General features: G+C 40.0%; 1 protein-coding gene across 1 annotated transcript; it reads left to right on the top strand.

The window, feature by feature from the left end:
- Nucleotides 1-14,106: 14,106 nt before the first annotated feature.
- On the top strand, nucleotides 14,107-16,573 carry six7 (SIX homeobox 7; the record flags this gene model as incomplete). The annotated part of the gene is made up of 3 exons (XM_083937512.1): nucleotides 14,107-14,514; nucleotides 15,941-16,104; nucleotides 16,363-16,573. 3 exons carry the CDS (start codon nucleotides 14,107-14,109, stop codon nucleotides 16,571-16,573), a joined length of 783 nt encoding a protein of 260 aa, XP_083793638.1.
- Between the last annotated feature and the right edge of the window lie 1,319 nt (nucleotides 16,574-17,892).

Here is a 17,892-nt window from a genome sequence, read left to right as displayed (position 1 = left end):
CTGCCCGGGGGAAAGAAAAGGAGGCCTAACAGATATAGGTAATCCTTCTCACCAAGCTCTTAGCCTCCCACCCCTGCTGTCACATGAACCCAGCAGGAAGAGACACAATACAGACATACAGACGTGTGGACGTGTGCATACACATATACACACACAAGCGAGTAATATTTTCAATCGAATTAATCTGGCATTTTAGCGTTTTGGGCCGTAAAATGGGGGGAAAATGTCAATGAGTGTTTCCCAAAGACCAAGATGACGTCCTCAAATGTTTTGTCCACAACTCAAAGATATTTAGTTTACTGTCATGGTGGAGGAACAAAAACATTATTCACATTTAAGAGACTGAAATTAGAGAATTTTTATAAAAATATGACTCAAAATAGTTCACGATAAATTCATTAGATGCCAACTAATTGATTAATCGACTTTGCCATACTGCAGAAAACACACACATACACACACACCACACGGTGAAGCACTAAAACATATGCTCACGACCACACACACACACGCACACACAAACTTTACAGTGGCTGCCGAGGCCACGTTGAGCTGATTCTGCTTCAATCGATCGAGGCCATACAGTAACAGATGATGGACGCTATGATACAATTACCCTCCATGTTTACACAACATAAACGGCGTGTGTGCAAGCAACGATCTCCTGAAGGATTTCCAGTAATATCACCATGCTTCACCACGGCTGCAGCCCGCAAAACAAACACGGATTTTCCTTCCTACTTTATATAAAAGTCTTTCAAAAGTAGCACAAAAGATTCAATTGAGTAGTAGTAGAAGTGGGACTTAACTGACCACTTGCTCTAGCTAATATACTTAATATAGCAGGTGTAATACAGGAGATTAAGTGGGACTTATATGACAGATTAAATTTTAGTTGAGCTGTCGGCCCTTGTATCAAAGGATCGCGCAACATGACAAAATCAATATAAGCCAGCAGAGAAGGTGATTGTATTTGTTTTCACTGCTTTTTTGTGAGTTGTTTGCAGGTGCATCTAAAACACCTGTTCATACACAGCTGATGCTACCAAAGTCAGTGGTGAGTAATAGCTTAATATTAACAACAGACTCATTTTACTGTAAGAAAATACGAACACTAGATTTAAGTATTTGTGTTAAGGCTCTAAAAGCAACATTAAATCCCTCGGGTTGCTTTTTGTGTATGTCTTGTATCACTTCCTGTTAGTACAAAAATACAAAAAGGTTGTAGAAATGTTGTATAGTCACTGTAAAAACAGAACATTATGAAAATGAGCGTGTAATTCCTATCATTAACATTAAACAACCTGAACAAAAGACGTAAGACTTCTCATCAAGTTCAGATTATCACTCATTTAAGTGTCTAAGCATCATCCCAACATCGGCGACACAAGGAGAGTATTTCCGTTTATTCCGTAAGTATCGCCAAAGGGCAGTCAAGTATCGGACTGTGGTTGCCTGAACGCAATGTTTTCATGTTTTGGTCAACATGAAAAGATGATCCTCTCATTAGTCAGTGCAGCTCAGGGCTGACACATGTTGACAGGTGCCACCATAAACAGGCCCCCCCCCCCCCCCCCCCCCCCCAATGTTTTCAGACATGAGCCAATAGAAAACATACAAAGTAACCACTATAGGGGTATTTGTGTCTCCCTTTGCCCCCCCCCCCTCCTGACAGAAAGGTCACCAACCACCAATCTTTGCCCCGACACGCTCTAGTGGTTATCAGCACTTATAGTTCGGTATTCCTTATAAACCAAACAATAACCTCCTTATCATAGAAGAGTATTTTATTGTGGATATGTGACCATACGCAAGAACATAAAGCGTTTAGAGCTCGCTATAATGTTGATTCTTGAAGGCATCAGTTTGTAAATAATTACACCAATAATGATACATTTACTATGACAATACATATAATGCACAAATGTTTGATTCCTTAATTTTTTTACACTAACATTGCTACTGTTTTTTATCTGTTTTTCAAAATAATAGAACTGTGACCCCGAAAGCACCGTGTGTATCGAAACCATGAATTTTGTGTACTTATAGCCCAATTATAGTTTATAGCTTCCTTTTGTAGTGTGGAAGACAATTTACTCAAATACTAAGGTTGTCAAAAGTATCGAAACTTCAATACTACCGGTAAATCTTTCAAAAGATACGATGCTATCAAAAGCGTTGCCCTGTTGAAGCTATAAAAAAGCAGATCTACAATCAGATTTTAACCCAAGTGTAGCACTTTGAGATTGTTTTAACAATGAAAAATGCTTTACAAATTAAATGTATTATTATTATTATTATTATTATTATAATTATATATTATAAGGCTGCAGAGATGAATAAACATCTTTTTGCTGTAGTATTAAAAGAAATAACAAGGATTGTTTTTAAAATGCTAGTATTGTATTGTATTGAGGTTTACTTTACTCGAGTATTTCCATTTTATTCTACTTTATATTCCTACTCCTCTCCATTTATTTGACAGCTTGAGTTACTTTGCAGATTTAAATTATTAATACGAATGCTCATAACAATATTACAATGTAATATTATATAGTAAGCTACCCAGGAGTATATAAAACAATACAATCAAGTGCATCACTAACTATGATTCAGTAATATGATATATATGAAATTGAACAATGTGCATATTAGTACAGTTAGTATAAGCTAATACTTTTGTCCTTTTAGTGATATTCTGAATGCAGGACTTTTATTTGTAACGGATCATTTTCACAAACATTGTTAAATTTACCAAACTTAAGAGACTATTGTTTTGGACACAGTATGCTCAAATCCCTGCAAACAATTAGAGATACTCAGGGGGAAACACACCCCTCCGACACACCACTCTGCGCTGACTAAACTGACCCCGGTGGTACGCCCACGCAGACATGTACCCTTGTCTTACGTTCCCGCCTTCTCCTACGGTTTCCCTCTGAAACACAAATCATCCTTCCGACGCCTCTTCATCTTCCCACCTGACAGCTGAGCGCTCTGCGAGGATGGGCCGGGCAGGGCCGGGCTGGGCCGGGCCAACCAGAGAGGATCAGGGGGACGTAAGTCACCAAAGCAGGAATTAATGAGCATTATAGTATTAGGTAAGAATAAGTCCCACCTTAAATCCTTAAGGGTTCCTAAACAACTCCAGTGACACCTGTTACATATGATGATGGAGGGAAGCAGAGGAAGAGGAGGGTTTTTATGACAAAGCATGACGGAGGGCTCCATACCAATATTAGGAAATATGATTTACTAGATGAAATTACAAACATATGACACATTTTTTTCATTAGAGTAAAAATACTGCTATTGCACAATGCTCTGGTTTTGAACCTGGTGCATAGTTTGCAGTTAAAGGTATCTACTGTGTGAAAAAGCTGCTCTGGTCATGTTGTTTCACGTCAACTACAAATAAAAATGAGAACCATCTCATTATCATCAACCAGACACCGAATTGGGCCGGGGGCCTAAAGGGGCCTTCCCTCCTTCTGTCACTCGGACCACACCTGTCTTCAAACTCAACCTTCATTTTGATCTCAACTACAAACCTGTAACATTTCCTGACTGTATCTTGCACGTTTGTGATGCTCGTGGTGACAAAATCGGTCCAAAGACAGACATGTAAACACCACTCGACACCGCCTCTGTGGTAGTTCCCGCTACAGACAGACAGTGTCTCCAAGACCAAATTTTGCCATAAGTAAACATCACCCATAACGGCATCTAAAACCAACAAAAGCACGGAGGTGTTACTGCAGGCGCCACTTTGAAGACAGCAGCGACAGGAAATACAAAATAAATTTTGCACAGACACTTCCAGTGAAGCGATCTTTTATCATACGCAGACATATATTGTCATGTACTACATATATTGATCTCATGTTCTTCTATGTAACACAAAGTTGGAATGCGAGTGCGTGATTTAAGCCTGCTATCAGTACTTTACTTCAACGCGCTTCATTTATTCGGTCAAACCCATTCGTGACACCGATTTATAAAGAAACACGTGAAGCGTCTTTGATTAATGTTTTTATACAGAACCCTCTCAATAAAAGTGCAGATAAAGGGAAACAAATTAGAAATGAACTCTTGGCAGTACTTTAACAAAAACTACACAAGAGTAACTCTACAGTGTCTAAGTTTATTCACTCTACAGTATTAAACACATTAAGTGGGCCGGTGGCTACTGAACTGAATTTAAATCAAGCCACCTTTAATCAAAATAATGTGCAGAAGACCCTCAGCTCACTTGGTTTTATTAAAAATTAGAGAAATGCACAGTTTAAGAGGATGAAAATGGCAAAGTCACTTGAATTATTCAAAAAAAATCCCACCAAACAGGGACGACACATATCTATAAACCCCCTTCAAACAAACTTTACAACCACTAAAGTGATTTTACCCGTTACATCACCGACTGTGTAACCAGACGGTCAGATCTCAGTCTCACAATCAGACAAGAACACAAAGCATCCAGTGTACGTGCACCGATTTGCCAGGCTATTTTTGTTTAAAGGCTTAAATTACAGTTTGCCAGCTAACCGTGAGCATGTGGTAAGCTGATCCTTCAAACAGCGAACATGATACCGTCTGGGGGTGGTTCATTGTACCGGAGGGAACATCAACCCGATCCACTGGTTAACGATACCTGGAAAGAACATCTCATTACTCAAATAATCTCCAGACAGCTTTTCCACTTCACACCTTGTGTGAAGTGTAAAGGAGCTTGTCAGGAGCTCGGACTTATTAATTCACGCAGAGGGGATTTCCCCTCGGAAATGCTTTAATGTCACGAAACCAGGCACAGGGACACACAACTACGTAAGGGAAGGGAATGAAGTCACAAGTCACAAGATAGGTGACTTTTAAGAATCTCCTTCTGGGTTCCTGAAACTTTTTGAAAGCCTGAAAATGTACTTTTTTTCTTCTTCCGTGTGTGATCGGCCAATATAGCTTTAGGGTTAGTTGCCTGTTGGTTTAACGGTGTTTCAATTGTGTTTGGAGGTGAAGGTGAAGGAAAAAATACTGTTTGTCTCAGTTCAGAGCGAGGACAGAGGTATATTTAGTTGGTATTAGTGGTTAAAAATACAAACCAGTTTCCACATCATGGTGATAATAGAAGCGGATTGATTACACTTCACACTTCAGTACATCCATGGATAAAGACAACACACTGGAAGTTAATCAATAAGTACAAAAATCTATTCATCTGCAACAAGAGTCATTATTTTCAGAGCAAATCGTTGCTGTCGGGCGTAAACCGTACACGTCCAAGGCCGTTATTTTTTAGGAATGTGAGGTTCTGCTGAAAGTTTGGGGATCCAGTGGTCTTACAAGATTTAGTCACAAGCTCTATTTTAACTTTTCATTGGTTAAAACTTTATAAATCCCGCACACAGACGTAAAGAGTGACCAAAAGCACTGATTTATGAAGAAAAAGAAAAATGTGGATGTAAAAAATATGGAGATACGATGTTTCTGCTGGACAGCAACCAAATATTTGTTGGTTTTCTTACAGTATCTCTGTGTCTTGGAAAATTGTAATGTTTCCCTATTTACTGACATTTTAGAGACCAAACTTATTTTCAGTTACAGCTGTGGGAAATCTGGAAAAAGGTCATAATTATATAAGTTACGAGCCATAACTGCTCACATGCCTTTCTCCCATAAGGTCCAAAAGTCTGATAAAGCTTTTTTGATATTCACACTGTAACAGTATGTGTCTGTCCTTCATTTATATTAATACTTTATATATATTCATCTATCAAACTTAGATGGAGTTCTAATTTAAAACCTCTATTTGGTGTCAAAGTTTTAATGAAATCCCCCGCCACAGCCCACATTTACTTTATATCACCTGTGTCTATTGAATCAAGAGATCTACCTCTCTCCTCTCACCCTACAGAGACGGACGGGGAAGCAATTTTTGGTCGTTTGTTTGGCGAGAGCCCCCGGCGTGGGCTGAGAGGTAAAGCTAACACACAGTATGTTGAGGACGAGGGGAGGGGCGGATGCAGGGGGATAGACCTGTCTGAGAGGATACTGCTATTGAGTTGCAAATGAGCTTGTAATTAGCCCTTACACATTTGCCTGGAGGGACTTATAGTGTGTGTTTGTGTGTGTGTGTGTGTGTGTGTGTGTGTGTGTGCGTGTGTGTGTGTGTGTGTGAGTGTCATTGTGTGTTTTTTAACCCATTTTCCTCAGAATAGGGGTCGACGGTGATAAGCAGATAATACTAATTACTTCTCCTCCCAATTGCTTGTTAATTGTGCTTGGTGTGGATTTATACAGCATGGTAATACCCCCCATTCCACACACACACACACACACACACACACAGATGCATGCCCCCCGCTTTGCCTTTTGGCAAAATCAACAGGTCATTGTATTAAGCAGGAGGCTTCTGTTTAAGCCTCTAATTAATTATGCCAAGTGGGGTTCCACCATCCATGGGTGTGTGTGTGTGTGTGTGTGTGTGTGTGTGTGTGTGTGTGTGTGTGTGTGTGTGTGTGTGTGTGTGTGTGTGTGTGTGTGTGTGTGCGTGTGAACCATGTTAATATATTCTCCAGTTTGTTCCTTAATTAAAACATAATACAGTAACCAGACAAACACATATATCCATGGATCTACAGGTTTATGTCTGCTGCCTCTAAGGTTAAATAGTTCCGACAGCTCACTTTATAGTAAACATTACATTACGGGAGTCCGAGAATGATTTTGCCAAAACTGTGGTTGCATGACGTCATAGTTTCATAACTGTACGAAATGTAGAAGCGATTAAACGGCTGCAAGTATGAAAAAAAACGCCTAACCCTAAAAAAAACGTTTTTCAGCTGTTTTTCGTAATATTAGGTGTCTTCAATAACATAGTTAAAGTTTACCAAAGTTTGACCACTAGAAAGGTGTCACTTTTAAGATGGCGTCCAGGTTGTCCCATGTTTTAATGGGTCTATGAATCCATTGGACTTGTCTAAATTGCGCTGATATGACCACATGCTTATGGAATACATGATTTTGTGGGATTACTGTAAGGTTTTATCTTTGTTTGGGGTGAACCAGAGATGTAAATGATCTTCGGACACCTACCCTTTTTTGCTAAAACACAGACAATGTAAAAGTTATATGGTGTCCTGATTCATTCGTTGTTGCCCGGCATTTGAAAACAAATCCCAGGAGTCACGTGACATGTTTACGGTTTGTTTGCTGTAAAAAAAGTCAAAGGGAACTGACAGCCTTATCACCCCACCTTAAATCAGCAGCGTGGTGCATTTTGGATATTTACAAAATGGGCAGGGAGTTGTTGAAGAGGTGCCGTCGAAGAGTGACTGCAAACGGGCCTGACACTTTGAATATGTCTCAACATCTAAGAGATGATCATCCACGCCTTTATGCTCAAGTCAAGGTAAAAATTGAACTAGCAAATGTAATGTTACTAAGCTAGAACTTTCTGAATTTTCCCAGGATATAGTAGTAGTTAACTGGATGTAACTCCAGTTCAATGAGTTCATGTTGAACCCTCTATTTTCAATAAAAAGCAGACTGACGTGTTTTAATTTGCAGGACTTTTCATAGTGTTGAATAATAAATTCCCTGATTTAATAAACGTGAAAAGCGTGACATTTCCTCTGACAAGAATCGTAATATCAAAATCTCATATCGTGACTTACCTACATTACATAATGAAACAGGAAGTTTGGTTCTACAGAACTGTAAAACAAGATGCAGAATAACATATCCTGCTATTGTCTAGACTCATTTACACTGATCATGAGCTAAAATATATGCCAGCACGTATTGGGTTAAGCATAGGCAAGCGTCCCGATTCAGGGACTGGAATGGATCCCCTGAAGTGTGCATTTTAAAACGAGATATGTCAATAAGGCCAACAAAGACTTGGTTATTTGTCTAGATAGACGTTTCCCCTCTCACCCAAGAGGCTTCATCAGTTCATGTACGCATCTGACCAGGCTTGGACTTGCTTTGGGGATAACGATGACCTGGACAAATGAGAACATTCACAGGCTTAAGGCCAACAAGACTGGTCCTGTGTCAAATGCTCCTACAAAGCCAGTTAAGAACCTTCTTCTGCCACAACCACTACACCCTTAGCAGCCCTCAGTCAGTGCATTTACATGCATGTCAGTAACCCCAAGTTAAGTAGTTAAGGGAATAATCAGATTATTGAAGTTCCCCTCATATACATGAAAGGGGGTTGAATGGGAAAATGACGGAGCAACTTGACCTCTGGTACAGTGGGTGACGCTCCGCCAACATACAACTGGTCAAAATATGGCTTTTCCTTCCGGTTCTCCTTTGGCAAAATCACAAGCGTTGGGAAAAATGGTCAACTTTTGGGCCGAGTTACGAGAGAAACAAGTCTTCTTGGTACTGATGTCAGTTGCCATGGTGAAGTCCTCCTTCGATTTAACATTCTGCTCTATTGTTGTTGTTTTTTCCAAGTTTTCGGCGCTGTTATTTCCTGTTTTATTGTAGTTTCGGTTTAGAAACCACTGCTGCCTGAGTGGAGGGGGGGTTATAACCTGGAGCCTGTGCAGACGCGAAACCCAGTAGTAATCCAGGAAGGCTGTTTACATGCACAAATAATCGGGGTACTGAAGGAGTTATCTAGGTCTTGGTATGAGAACTCAGATTTTACCCAGTACACTGTTTCCATGGTGCTTGAGAAACCGGAGTATGCCCTTATCCCGAATATAATCAGGTTTTAAAACTGCATGTAAACCACTGTGTGCATCAACTGATTCTCGTCAACTCATAAAGTCATGAAATATCACATTAATATCTACAGCTGGTCTTCAAATGACTCGTTAACGTGAACTACACTTATGAAGAAGCCTCTGCTGGGTAGAAATAATGGAGGCTCGTCATAACCAACACTGTTGCACGGATATTTAGATCCAATCAACCATTAGAGGTCACCTTCCTGGCGGTAAACTTGAAGAGTATTTTACCTGATGCGTTCATGAGGGGGGACCTGGATGTACCAGTAGTATGAGTCTCTTCCTTTTGGGGAAAGGGTTTTGGGTTCAGTCCGGCCTTCAGATCTTGTGCCGCGTCCTTTGGGTGATTCACCAACGGAATTAGAATACAAGAAAAGACACACAAGCATTGTTACATCTACAGGTACATGTTGGCTTTCCAGTTCAACTTTCCTGCATGTGTTTGGACTGTTTGAGGGCGGGAACTTGAAGGTAACCTCGGAGGACATGTAAACTCCACACAGAAATGCTCCAACCGGCCAGGTGCAGTTCAAACCTTTCTTGCTGCAGATGAGTATTATTACAGAAACAGTGATAGGTGGTGCTAGGCTGACAAAAAATAGGGCCACGGTGGGACATAAAGGGAAAATATATCATTTAAATGGTCTTGATGTTAGACATTTAAGCACTATTGAGCACTAAATTCTCAATAGTGACAATAGCATGGCCAGTGATGTTAAAGTGCAAGTCTGGTGAAAATGATCCCCATGTTTTTTTTTCGGCATGCAAATACATCAAATCCATCAATACAGTTTTTTTGGTTGATCAACCATGTTTAGAGAATGCTAGGAGAGTCGCTAACAAAGGGCTAACACTGATTAGCTCGGGGCGGTGCGCTGGACGCATACAAAGCGGCTTGTTTTAACCACTAATACTGCTCAAAATAACACCAAACCTTTGCAGTAGCATGTTTATAGTCCCTGCACATAAAACAAAGCACCAACAACATAGTTAGCGAATTCAGAGTTTATTAAAAAAGACTGTTTTAAAAGACTTACTAACTGCCCAACTACCAGCTCCTCTCATAGTAAAGTCCATACAAGTCGATTATTATTTTGTAACTTATGCAACTCAATAGACACTGTCACAAACAACAAACAACAAATTATGTTTGCCAAAACTTTCCTCCTTGCACTGAACTCCAGTTCATTCGGTTATCGACTTGTAAGGACTATCTGTCCACATGACCCTGCTGGTAAGGCACAGACTTGTAAAACAGTCTTTTTTTAATAAAGTCTGGGTTAGCTAGCTACGTTTTTCGGTGCTTCGTTTTATGTGTAGTCTTGCTAATGCAGAAGTTTGGTGTTATTTTGAGCAATATTAGTGGTAAAGAATGCCGTTAAGGACTGCGTTCAACACAACGCCTAGATCAGTGTTAGCCCTTTGGGGCTGTTAGCGTCTCTCCTGGATTTCTCCATACATGGCAGATCAATGAAAAAACTGTCTCGATGTCTTATTTGATGTATTTTCATGCCAAAAAGACCATGTCGTCCATTTTAGCCAGACTAACACTTTAAGATTTTCAATTTTTTTTCAGATTGTATTTAGAGCAGTTTTCCAAGCTTTTATTACAAAGGACAGACAGGAAGTGGGGTGAGAGAGAGAGGGGGAGGGGGGGGGGGCAAGCAGCAAAGGGCCACAGGTGGGTGTCGAACCCGCTCTCGCTGACTCAAGGACCTTCAGTCTTTTCACACGGGCCGACTGCTCAAACCACTGACCTGCCAGCCGCTCCACTTTAAAATTTTCTATTTTACAGATATATACTGTATAAGATATAATGCAAAAATGACCCCTGACCCTTCTACACACACACATACATAATCTGTTCATCCCATCACCATCTTATCATTCATCCTGTTTCTAACGGCTTGGGAGCGCTTAAGCAGATTTTGGTTCAGTCTGCTCTCAAAGTGTTAAACAGATTGGGTCGGGGGGATTAATGAAGGTGAGCGTGTGTGTGTTTGTGTGTGTGGAGGGTGGTCAGTGGCGGGAAGTGTCTGAAATTTGGGGGGGGGGGAGATTAACTGTGAGCATGATCTTCACTGAGCTCATTTCTCCCCTTCTGTGCCCTAAGGTGTGGCTGAAACACACTCAAACACACACAGTCACACCTCCCCCCTTTCCATTAGTCCACCAATCCCACCTGGTATTTTAATCTAGATTTAGGATCTAACACGTATCGAATGATTGCCCACTGCTTATAAAGTAATTCTATACGCTTTCCATACCCTAAACTCCACCGAACAGCATCACAAGAACAGATTTGTGGACTGGTGGTAGAAGGATTAGCTGCCTAGTTTACTGGAAACGTACTCGTGTCAATTCTGATAATCGATTAATTGCTTAAGTAAGTAATTTACGTGGAACATACTTGCTCATTTCAGCTGCTCAGATGAGATCATTTTGTGCTTTTTCTGTCTTATATCACTGGTTGGACATTTGTTTTACATGTAGTAGATTGTACTGTACTGTTTATGGACTAAACACAGAATAAAATAATTTTAAGAAGTGATACATTTGATTCTCAGGTCACACTTTTATGGCTTTTTTGTGATGTCGCCTTTTTATCTTCTTTTTATCGTCTTCATACCTTTTCACCTTTAATTTTATTTTTAGTTATTCATTTGTCCTTCTACTGTTTCTTTTAAGGCAGTATATAAATACATATGTATATAGATTTGTTTGCTCTTTTGCTTTGTCTGTCAAAGCACTTTGTAAACTTCTGTTTTTAAAGGTGCTGTCTAAAAATATATTATATTGTTTATATAATGTTTATTATATTATTGTTGTAAAAATTAATAATAATAATTATACATATATCCAAAACAAGACTGGAGCAACGACGTCATTTTTCTCTGAATATGACTACAACCACTTCCAATCCAAAACCAGGACCGTTAAAAAAACTTTAATTAATATATAATTATTTCAAATTTGGATTTAAACTAATTGTTAATGCTACCCAAATACTAACTTACTTAAAAACTCTGTATATATTGTTCCTGTCATTCTTATATTTCCCATATCCCTATGTATATATTGTTCATAGTTTTCTACAATTTATTGTTTCTTCTTCTTTGTGTGCTTTCCACTTTTGCTGCTGTGAGTAAGAAATTTCCCCTGTGAGGAACTAACAAAGCAATACCTTATCTTATATGCGTACTGCATGTACACACACTCCTAAATGACATATTTAGAAAGATATTGAGGATTTGGGTTTCCAGGGCCTTTAATCAATGTATAAATTAAAAAGCTGTCAGATTAAATACTCAATCATAATTACAATGTTGAGGAAAACAAATCTAACTTAAACCATTTTAGGATAAAACTCATGAAACAGAACAAACATTTTCTTAAGTATACCTACGGACAGCTCTCGTTATCAACTGGACCGTTGGCTTGATTGTATAAATTTCTGTATTCTGTTATAGAGAAACATTTACGGTTCTCCCTATGGAACATCTTGGCTCTAATTTAAAGGGTAACAACAATATTTTCTATAATATGAAGCAACCCCTTCTTGACTTTCTTCCTAATGATCTTGTTAACCTATCGCAGAAAGGGCACTCACACCTTGTCCTCACAATAAGTCGTGGATCGTCTAACCTCCTCCCTTTGACATGACTCTAATGCAAACAATAATGTAGATTAGGAACCTAAAGTGTGTTTTTGTTTCTTAATGTACAAATTAATAAAATGTGATTCAACAAAAATTACAACAACACTTTGAACGATTTCATTGCGCATGTTTCATATCCATTTAGCTCAACATGGATTATCTTCCTGTTTCACCGGTAAATATTTCAAAAACCAGAAAACACTTTATCCTGACAAACACAACTGGTGTGTGAATAAAGGTCTCAGGGTGACTCCTAACATATAGACTTCTCATTTTAATAGTATTTGTCCAAAATGTATCAGATTCATATCGCCCCCACGGTTCAACGGATCATTTTCAAGTATGTTAATTAAGAAGAAACATGTCTGTTGTTTGTCTGTTTAAAAACACACAACATATCCTATTTCTCTATAAATTAGGAGTCCTGATGTCCACAGATCAGTGCTCAGTGTCTCGCAGGCTCATATCTGTATTCTAGACAGATCTGTAGACGGATTTTAAGCCACTTCACCTCATTTTAAACCAGATGATCCTTCACCTGACTGCAACCTTCATGCAAAGCCTAATATTCAGTCCAGGGATTAATTAATCTATGTCTGCTCTCAGGTCAGAGGCTATAACTAGTATTGATAATCTATAACTTAACATGTCAGGCTTTTGTTATACATCAATATATATGTTCCTCATGATGTGCAAATGAGGTGCAACATGTTTGCATTGTCGTTGACAGATGCTTACAGGATCTTTAACCTGATTAATAAGAAATTTATCCTAAGACTGATTAATGAGCTACTGAGATCAGAAGGATTGCACTGGGCAGCAGATCATTAATTCCCTGCCCTGGAGTTGCTCCGAAGTGCATCGATGTCTAGGGGCGTTTGTCATTATGTCTTGTCCTGGTAAGAAGGCCACTGAGGTTAACCTATAGGTGCAACCACGTCTGTTTTAATTACATGGGTATTAGCTGGTTGGGGACTCTTGGCCAAATGGCAAGGCACATGTAATACTCATGAATTGTGCCATCCAAGTGTGTGTTGAGTAACTGTTACTTAATACAGCTTTAAGGTTTTCACTCACTTATAAAAGCCAAATGAGCCGATTTCTTGGTATTTTTGGTTGTTTTTTTTCCTGCTGGCAAAAAAAAGTTGTTTTCTGTAGCATGCAGCCTCTCACTCTACATTAACTCCCCTCATCATCTCCTCCATGAGACTGGGCTCCATCTCCACCAGATCCGTCCTATCAAATGACCTATCCTCGTTTGTTTGCTCACTGCAGTCATCCTGGCAGTCAATGTATCCTCAGGCTAAGCCAAACAAGCTGATCAGCAAGTCACCTCTGTACACACTACCCCCCACTAAGAAGCTAATGGCCGGGAAGTATAATCCTTCTCAAAACAACTACAGAGATGCTAATTGTATTTAGCTATAAATACAGGTTGACTCCTTGGCGTCTTTCTTTATTTGGCTCACTCTGGAGAACCTCGAGCCGCCGCCGTTGCGCACCGTCTTCCATGAAACATTTGACCAAATACCAGGAAAGTCTCAGTTACATAAGAGAGGCAGCAGATACATGCTGCAAGTGTCAATATTTGCCGTCATTTAAACAAAAAAAGCGCACGGAGCTTTACGCACGGTTGGATACATCATTTCATGCCTTGCGCACATTTCCGAACTTCTTCGGTGAGCTACTGCGAAGCAACGAGTCGACATGTTCCCGCTGCCGATGTTCACACCGGACCAGGTCGCTCGGGTGTGCGAGAACTTGGAGGAGACCGGGGACATCGAGCGCCTCGGCAGGTTCCTCTGGTCGCTGCCCGCCGCCGTTCCTGGCTCGGCGGGTGAAGCGCTGAACCGACACGAGTCCGTGATGCGAGCGAGAGCGCTGGTCGCCTTCCACGGTGGAAACTTCGAGGGTCTGTACCAGATCCTCCAGAGCCACCGGTTTACGCGAGAGTCGCACGCCAAGCTTCAAGACCTGTGGCTGGACGCGCACTACCGAGAGGCGGAGAGGCTCCGAGGGCGGCCGCTGGGCCCGGTGGAGAAGTACCGGATCCGCAAGAAGTTTCCCCTTCCCCGCACCATCTGGGACGGCGAGCAGAAGACGCATTGCTTTAAGGTAAACACAATGTGGCGACACGTGTGTGTGTGTGTGTGTGTGGACCCTAGTTTTTGGGCATCATGTTATAATATGCATTTTAGCTGACATGGAAGTGAATCGACATCAGTTTCTCTCTTAAAGGTGCTTTTTTAACCTCCAGCAGTCTGATCTTTGAGCTCTTAAGATGATAATGGTCAGAGAGCTGTGGTTATCCCTCTGCCTTCTGCCGTGGACACTAAACTGCTTTAGACACGGTGGCCTGGTGCAAGACCAGAAATCTGGACAATAGTTTCTTACCAGGGCATCCAAGCTTTGATATACAGTTAAACAAGGTCATATAATTAAATTATGGCTCCTAAACATGCCAAGAAGTTTTTATCACAGATTATTGTCCGTTCATTAGTCTTATCCTAACATTTAAAGTGTTATGTTGCATTGTTTGTTTGTTGAAGTTGGATTTTTCTTTGTTGTTGTTGTTGCCGTTCTCTTATTTGTCTCATATATGATTTATAACTTGTACTTTTACACTTTTATTTACATGCACGTCAAATATCTTCTTGTGTTAAAAATTGTCACTTCAGCATAATTTTATTGTTTTTTATTTACCCTACTGTAACATTTACTGCGTGGAAAAGGAAAGGCCAGGTTTCGCCAGAGGATGCATTAATCAGTCATTAGTAGCTACACCTTTCAAACATGAACCCCACTTGAACCGGCTATTAGCACACACCTGTTGGAGTCTAAATGAGCCATCCATCCGCTATATAGCCCATGTAGAAGTAAAATTATTCCATATTTAAGAGCAACATTTTCAGTTTACACCAGCAGACTGCTGATGCATCATCATGCATACAAACACATTTAAATTTTTCAGTCATGCAATCATTAGTGGTTCTTTTGGAAGCAAATATACTCTATTTTTATCCATTTAAAGTTATAATAACACCGGTTATTCGTTAAATATCACAGGGGAGAATGAACGAACAGGATCCAAAGATTAAGTTCATCAAAAAGTGTGTTAGAAAGCAAAGAAGCATGCACTTTGCCTCTTTGTGTGTGTGGTTATGTGTGTCTCCCTCATGTGGCAGGGTGAAGTATTGTTCAAACGTGTGGTTAATCTTTAACTCCTGGGGGAATAGTCTCTCCAACTGCCTATTAAACCCCTTAACATGATCCAATTGAGGGACTGTAAATTGTCCTGTATACTTATGGCGCAGATAGTAATCATCCAGTGTATTCATAAGTCCAGTCTAATACGATTATACTGAGCGTCATATGAGAGTGATAAGATTATTGTGGTTTAATAGGATGATATCAAGATACCATATGGTGTCTTTTCAAAGTGCTGCTCCATCCTAATAAAGCTGTATTGTCTACGTAACAGAAGATAATATAAAGTATGCATTGAACTAAACGAATATACGCATTTCTGTGTGTTTTACAGGAAAGAACTCGCAGTTTGTTGAGAGAGTGGTACCTCCAAGACCCCTACCCCAACCCATCCAGGAAACGCCACTTGGCCCAGGCCACGGGACTCACACCCACACAGGTCGGCAACTGGTTCAAGAACCGTCGCCAAAGAGACCGCGCTGCATCCGCAAAGAACAGGTATGTCAAGAGCTACGTACATTTGCCAATTGTGAATAAAAAAGGAGAAAAGAGGAGGAGAATTGGGCTAATGGCAACTCAAATTGTGCTGTTTACTCTAGGTATAGATTATATTTGTGTTTTACAAAGATTTTGTGAGAAACAGACTCAGTAGGCCTTCAGTCAAATAGAAATATAAATTATGGTCTGATATTATGAGGCAAAGTAATGAAAAAAAATGCATGTGTTAAACCCACTCTCATCTCTTCCTCCACCCAGAATGCAGCAGGATCCTTCCCACCTGCCCTCTGGGAGCTCACCTGACGGCTCTCATCAGGACCGCCGCCATCACCCCCACTTGTTGCCTCCATCCCCTCGCCACCTTGGCAGCCCGGAGGCCAGCGACTGTAGCACAGAGAACGAGCGCAGAGGGACAGGAGCCTCCACTCCAGAGATCTCCGTCAGCAGCGACAGCGAGTTCGAGTCTTGAGAGAGGATCAGGAATCTTTTTCACTTGACAGACTCTCGTTCCCTGCAGAGGAGAGTGCAGCGTGTATCATCAGACTCAGACATAATGACACTTGAACCGGCTGCGGACACACTGGAGGCGTTCTCAGTGGGAGGAGGGTGAGGCCACTCGATGTGGCTTCGAGTGGACATTGTTAGGCAACGATATGCAAAAACAACATGCACTTAAAAAAGCACCATGGCCTCGATCACTATATAAATTAGTTTACTGTTGACCATGGTCTTTAGATAATGTGAATATTAATATTTCAAGTTTTGATACTGGTGTCAGTAAATATTATCGGATAGATGATTTTCTAATAGTCAGTATCTGAGCTACATTATTTACTTGTATGGAAATTGTGAGGACACAATGAACAATGCCTTGAGTAGGCTATTACTATATGTAACTGCATTCACAAGCACATTACTAACTGGATTATCTGTAGATTATGGTGATTTGCCAACCATTTAATTGGCTTTTTCAAACATAAACAATGTATAAATTATTGAAAAAATAATTGAAAATGACATTATAATTACCTTAATCTTGTTATTCAGAGTGATTAGGTTTTAATGTACACATAAAAATAGTGATTGACCAACTTAACACATTTCACTGCCTTAAAAGGGAACTAAGGGCATCACTCTTTTACAATGCAAACAAAAGAAGTTTTAGACTGACTTTATGTATGGTATGATGCAAAATGTGCTGCTAAAAATACAAGTCATTTTCTTACCAGCTGTGTTTTTACCTGTTCACTTCTCTTTTTGGTTACGGTTTGAAATGCGTAGGGCTGTTTGTAAACGCTCCTGAGCTGCTCTGATGATGAATTCCTGCAGGAGCTGAAACAGAAAAAGATGAGACAGCGAGAATGTAAAGCACTAATCGGTCTTAACTCAATGTGCCTATTACATTTGAGAACAGTGAGACCAGGTCGGATATGATTGTGTGTCCTCACGTCAGAACCAAACAAAGGCCTACTGTTTGCTGTCTTTCTTACAACCATCATTTCTCATAACACATTACTTCATTTCAATGGAAAAATGTATTTTGTAAATGTTTTATGTAAATAAACGAACCTATTTTTTTCAAACGTTATACTGTCTCACTGTATTTATAAGTTGTATTAATGCAGTCTTAACCGTGGTGAAGTTAGTTTTGAATATATAAGATAATATAATTTAATATATATGAATACTAATATGCATATATAATCATTTCTTTCAATAGGTTCAAAGTCATGTGACCCAGTGAACAGATAAGACACACCACTTTTTATGCTATTTTAGTGCTTGGTC

The sequence above is a fragment of the Echiichthys vipera genome, assembly GCF_963691815.1.
Source record: "Echiichthys vipera genome assembly, chromosome: 22".
In the NCBI taxonomy this organism is placed as follows: Eukaryota; Metazoa; Chordata; class Actinopteri; order Perciformes; family Trachinidae; genus Echiichthys; species Echiichthys vipera.
Note: the sequence above shows the minus strand (reverse complement) of the source record. Positions and strands in the feature narration are given on the sequence as shown.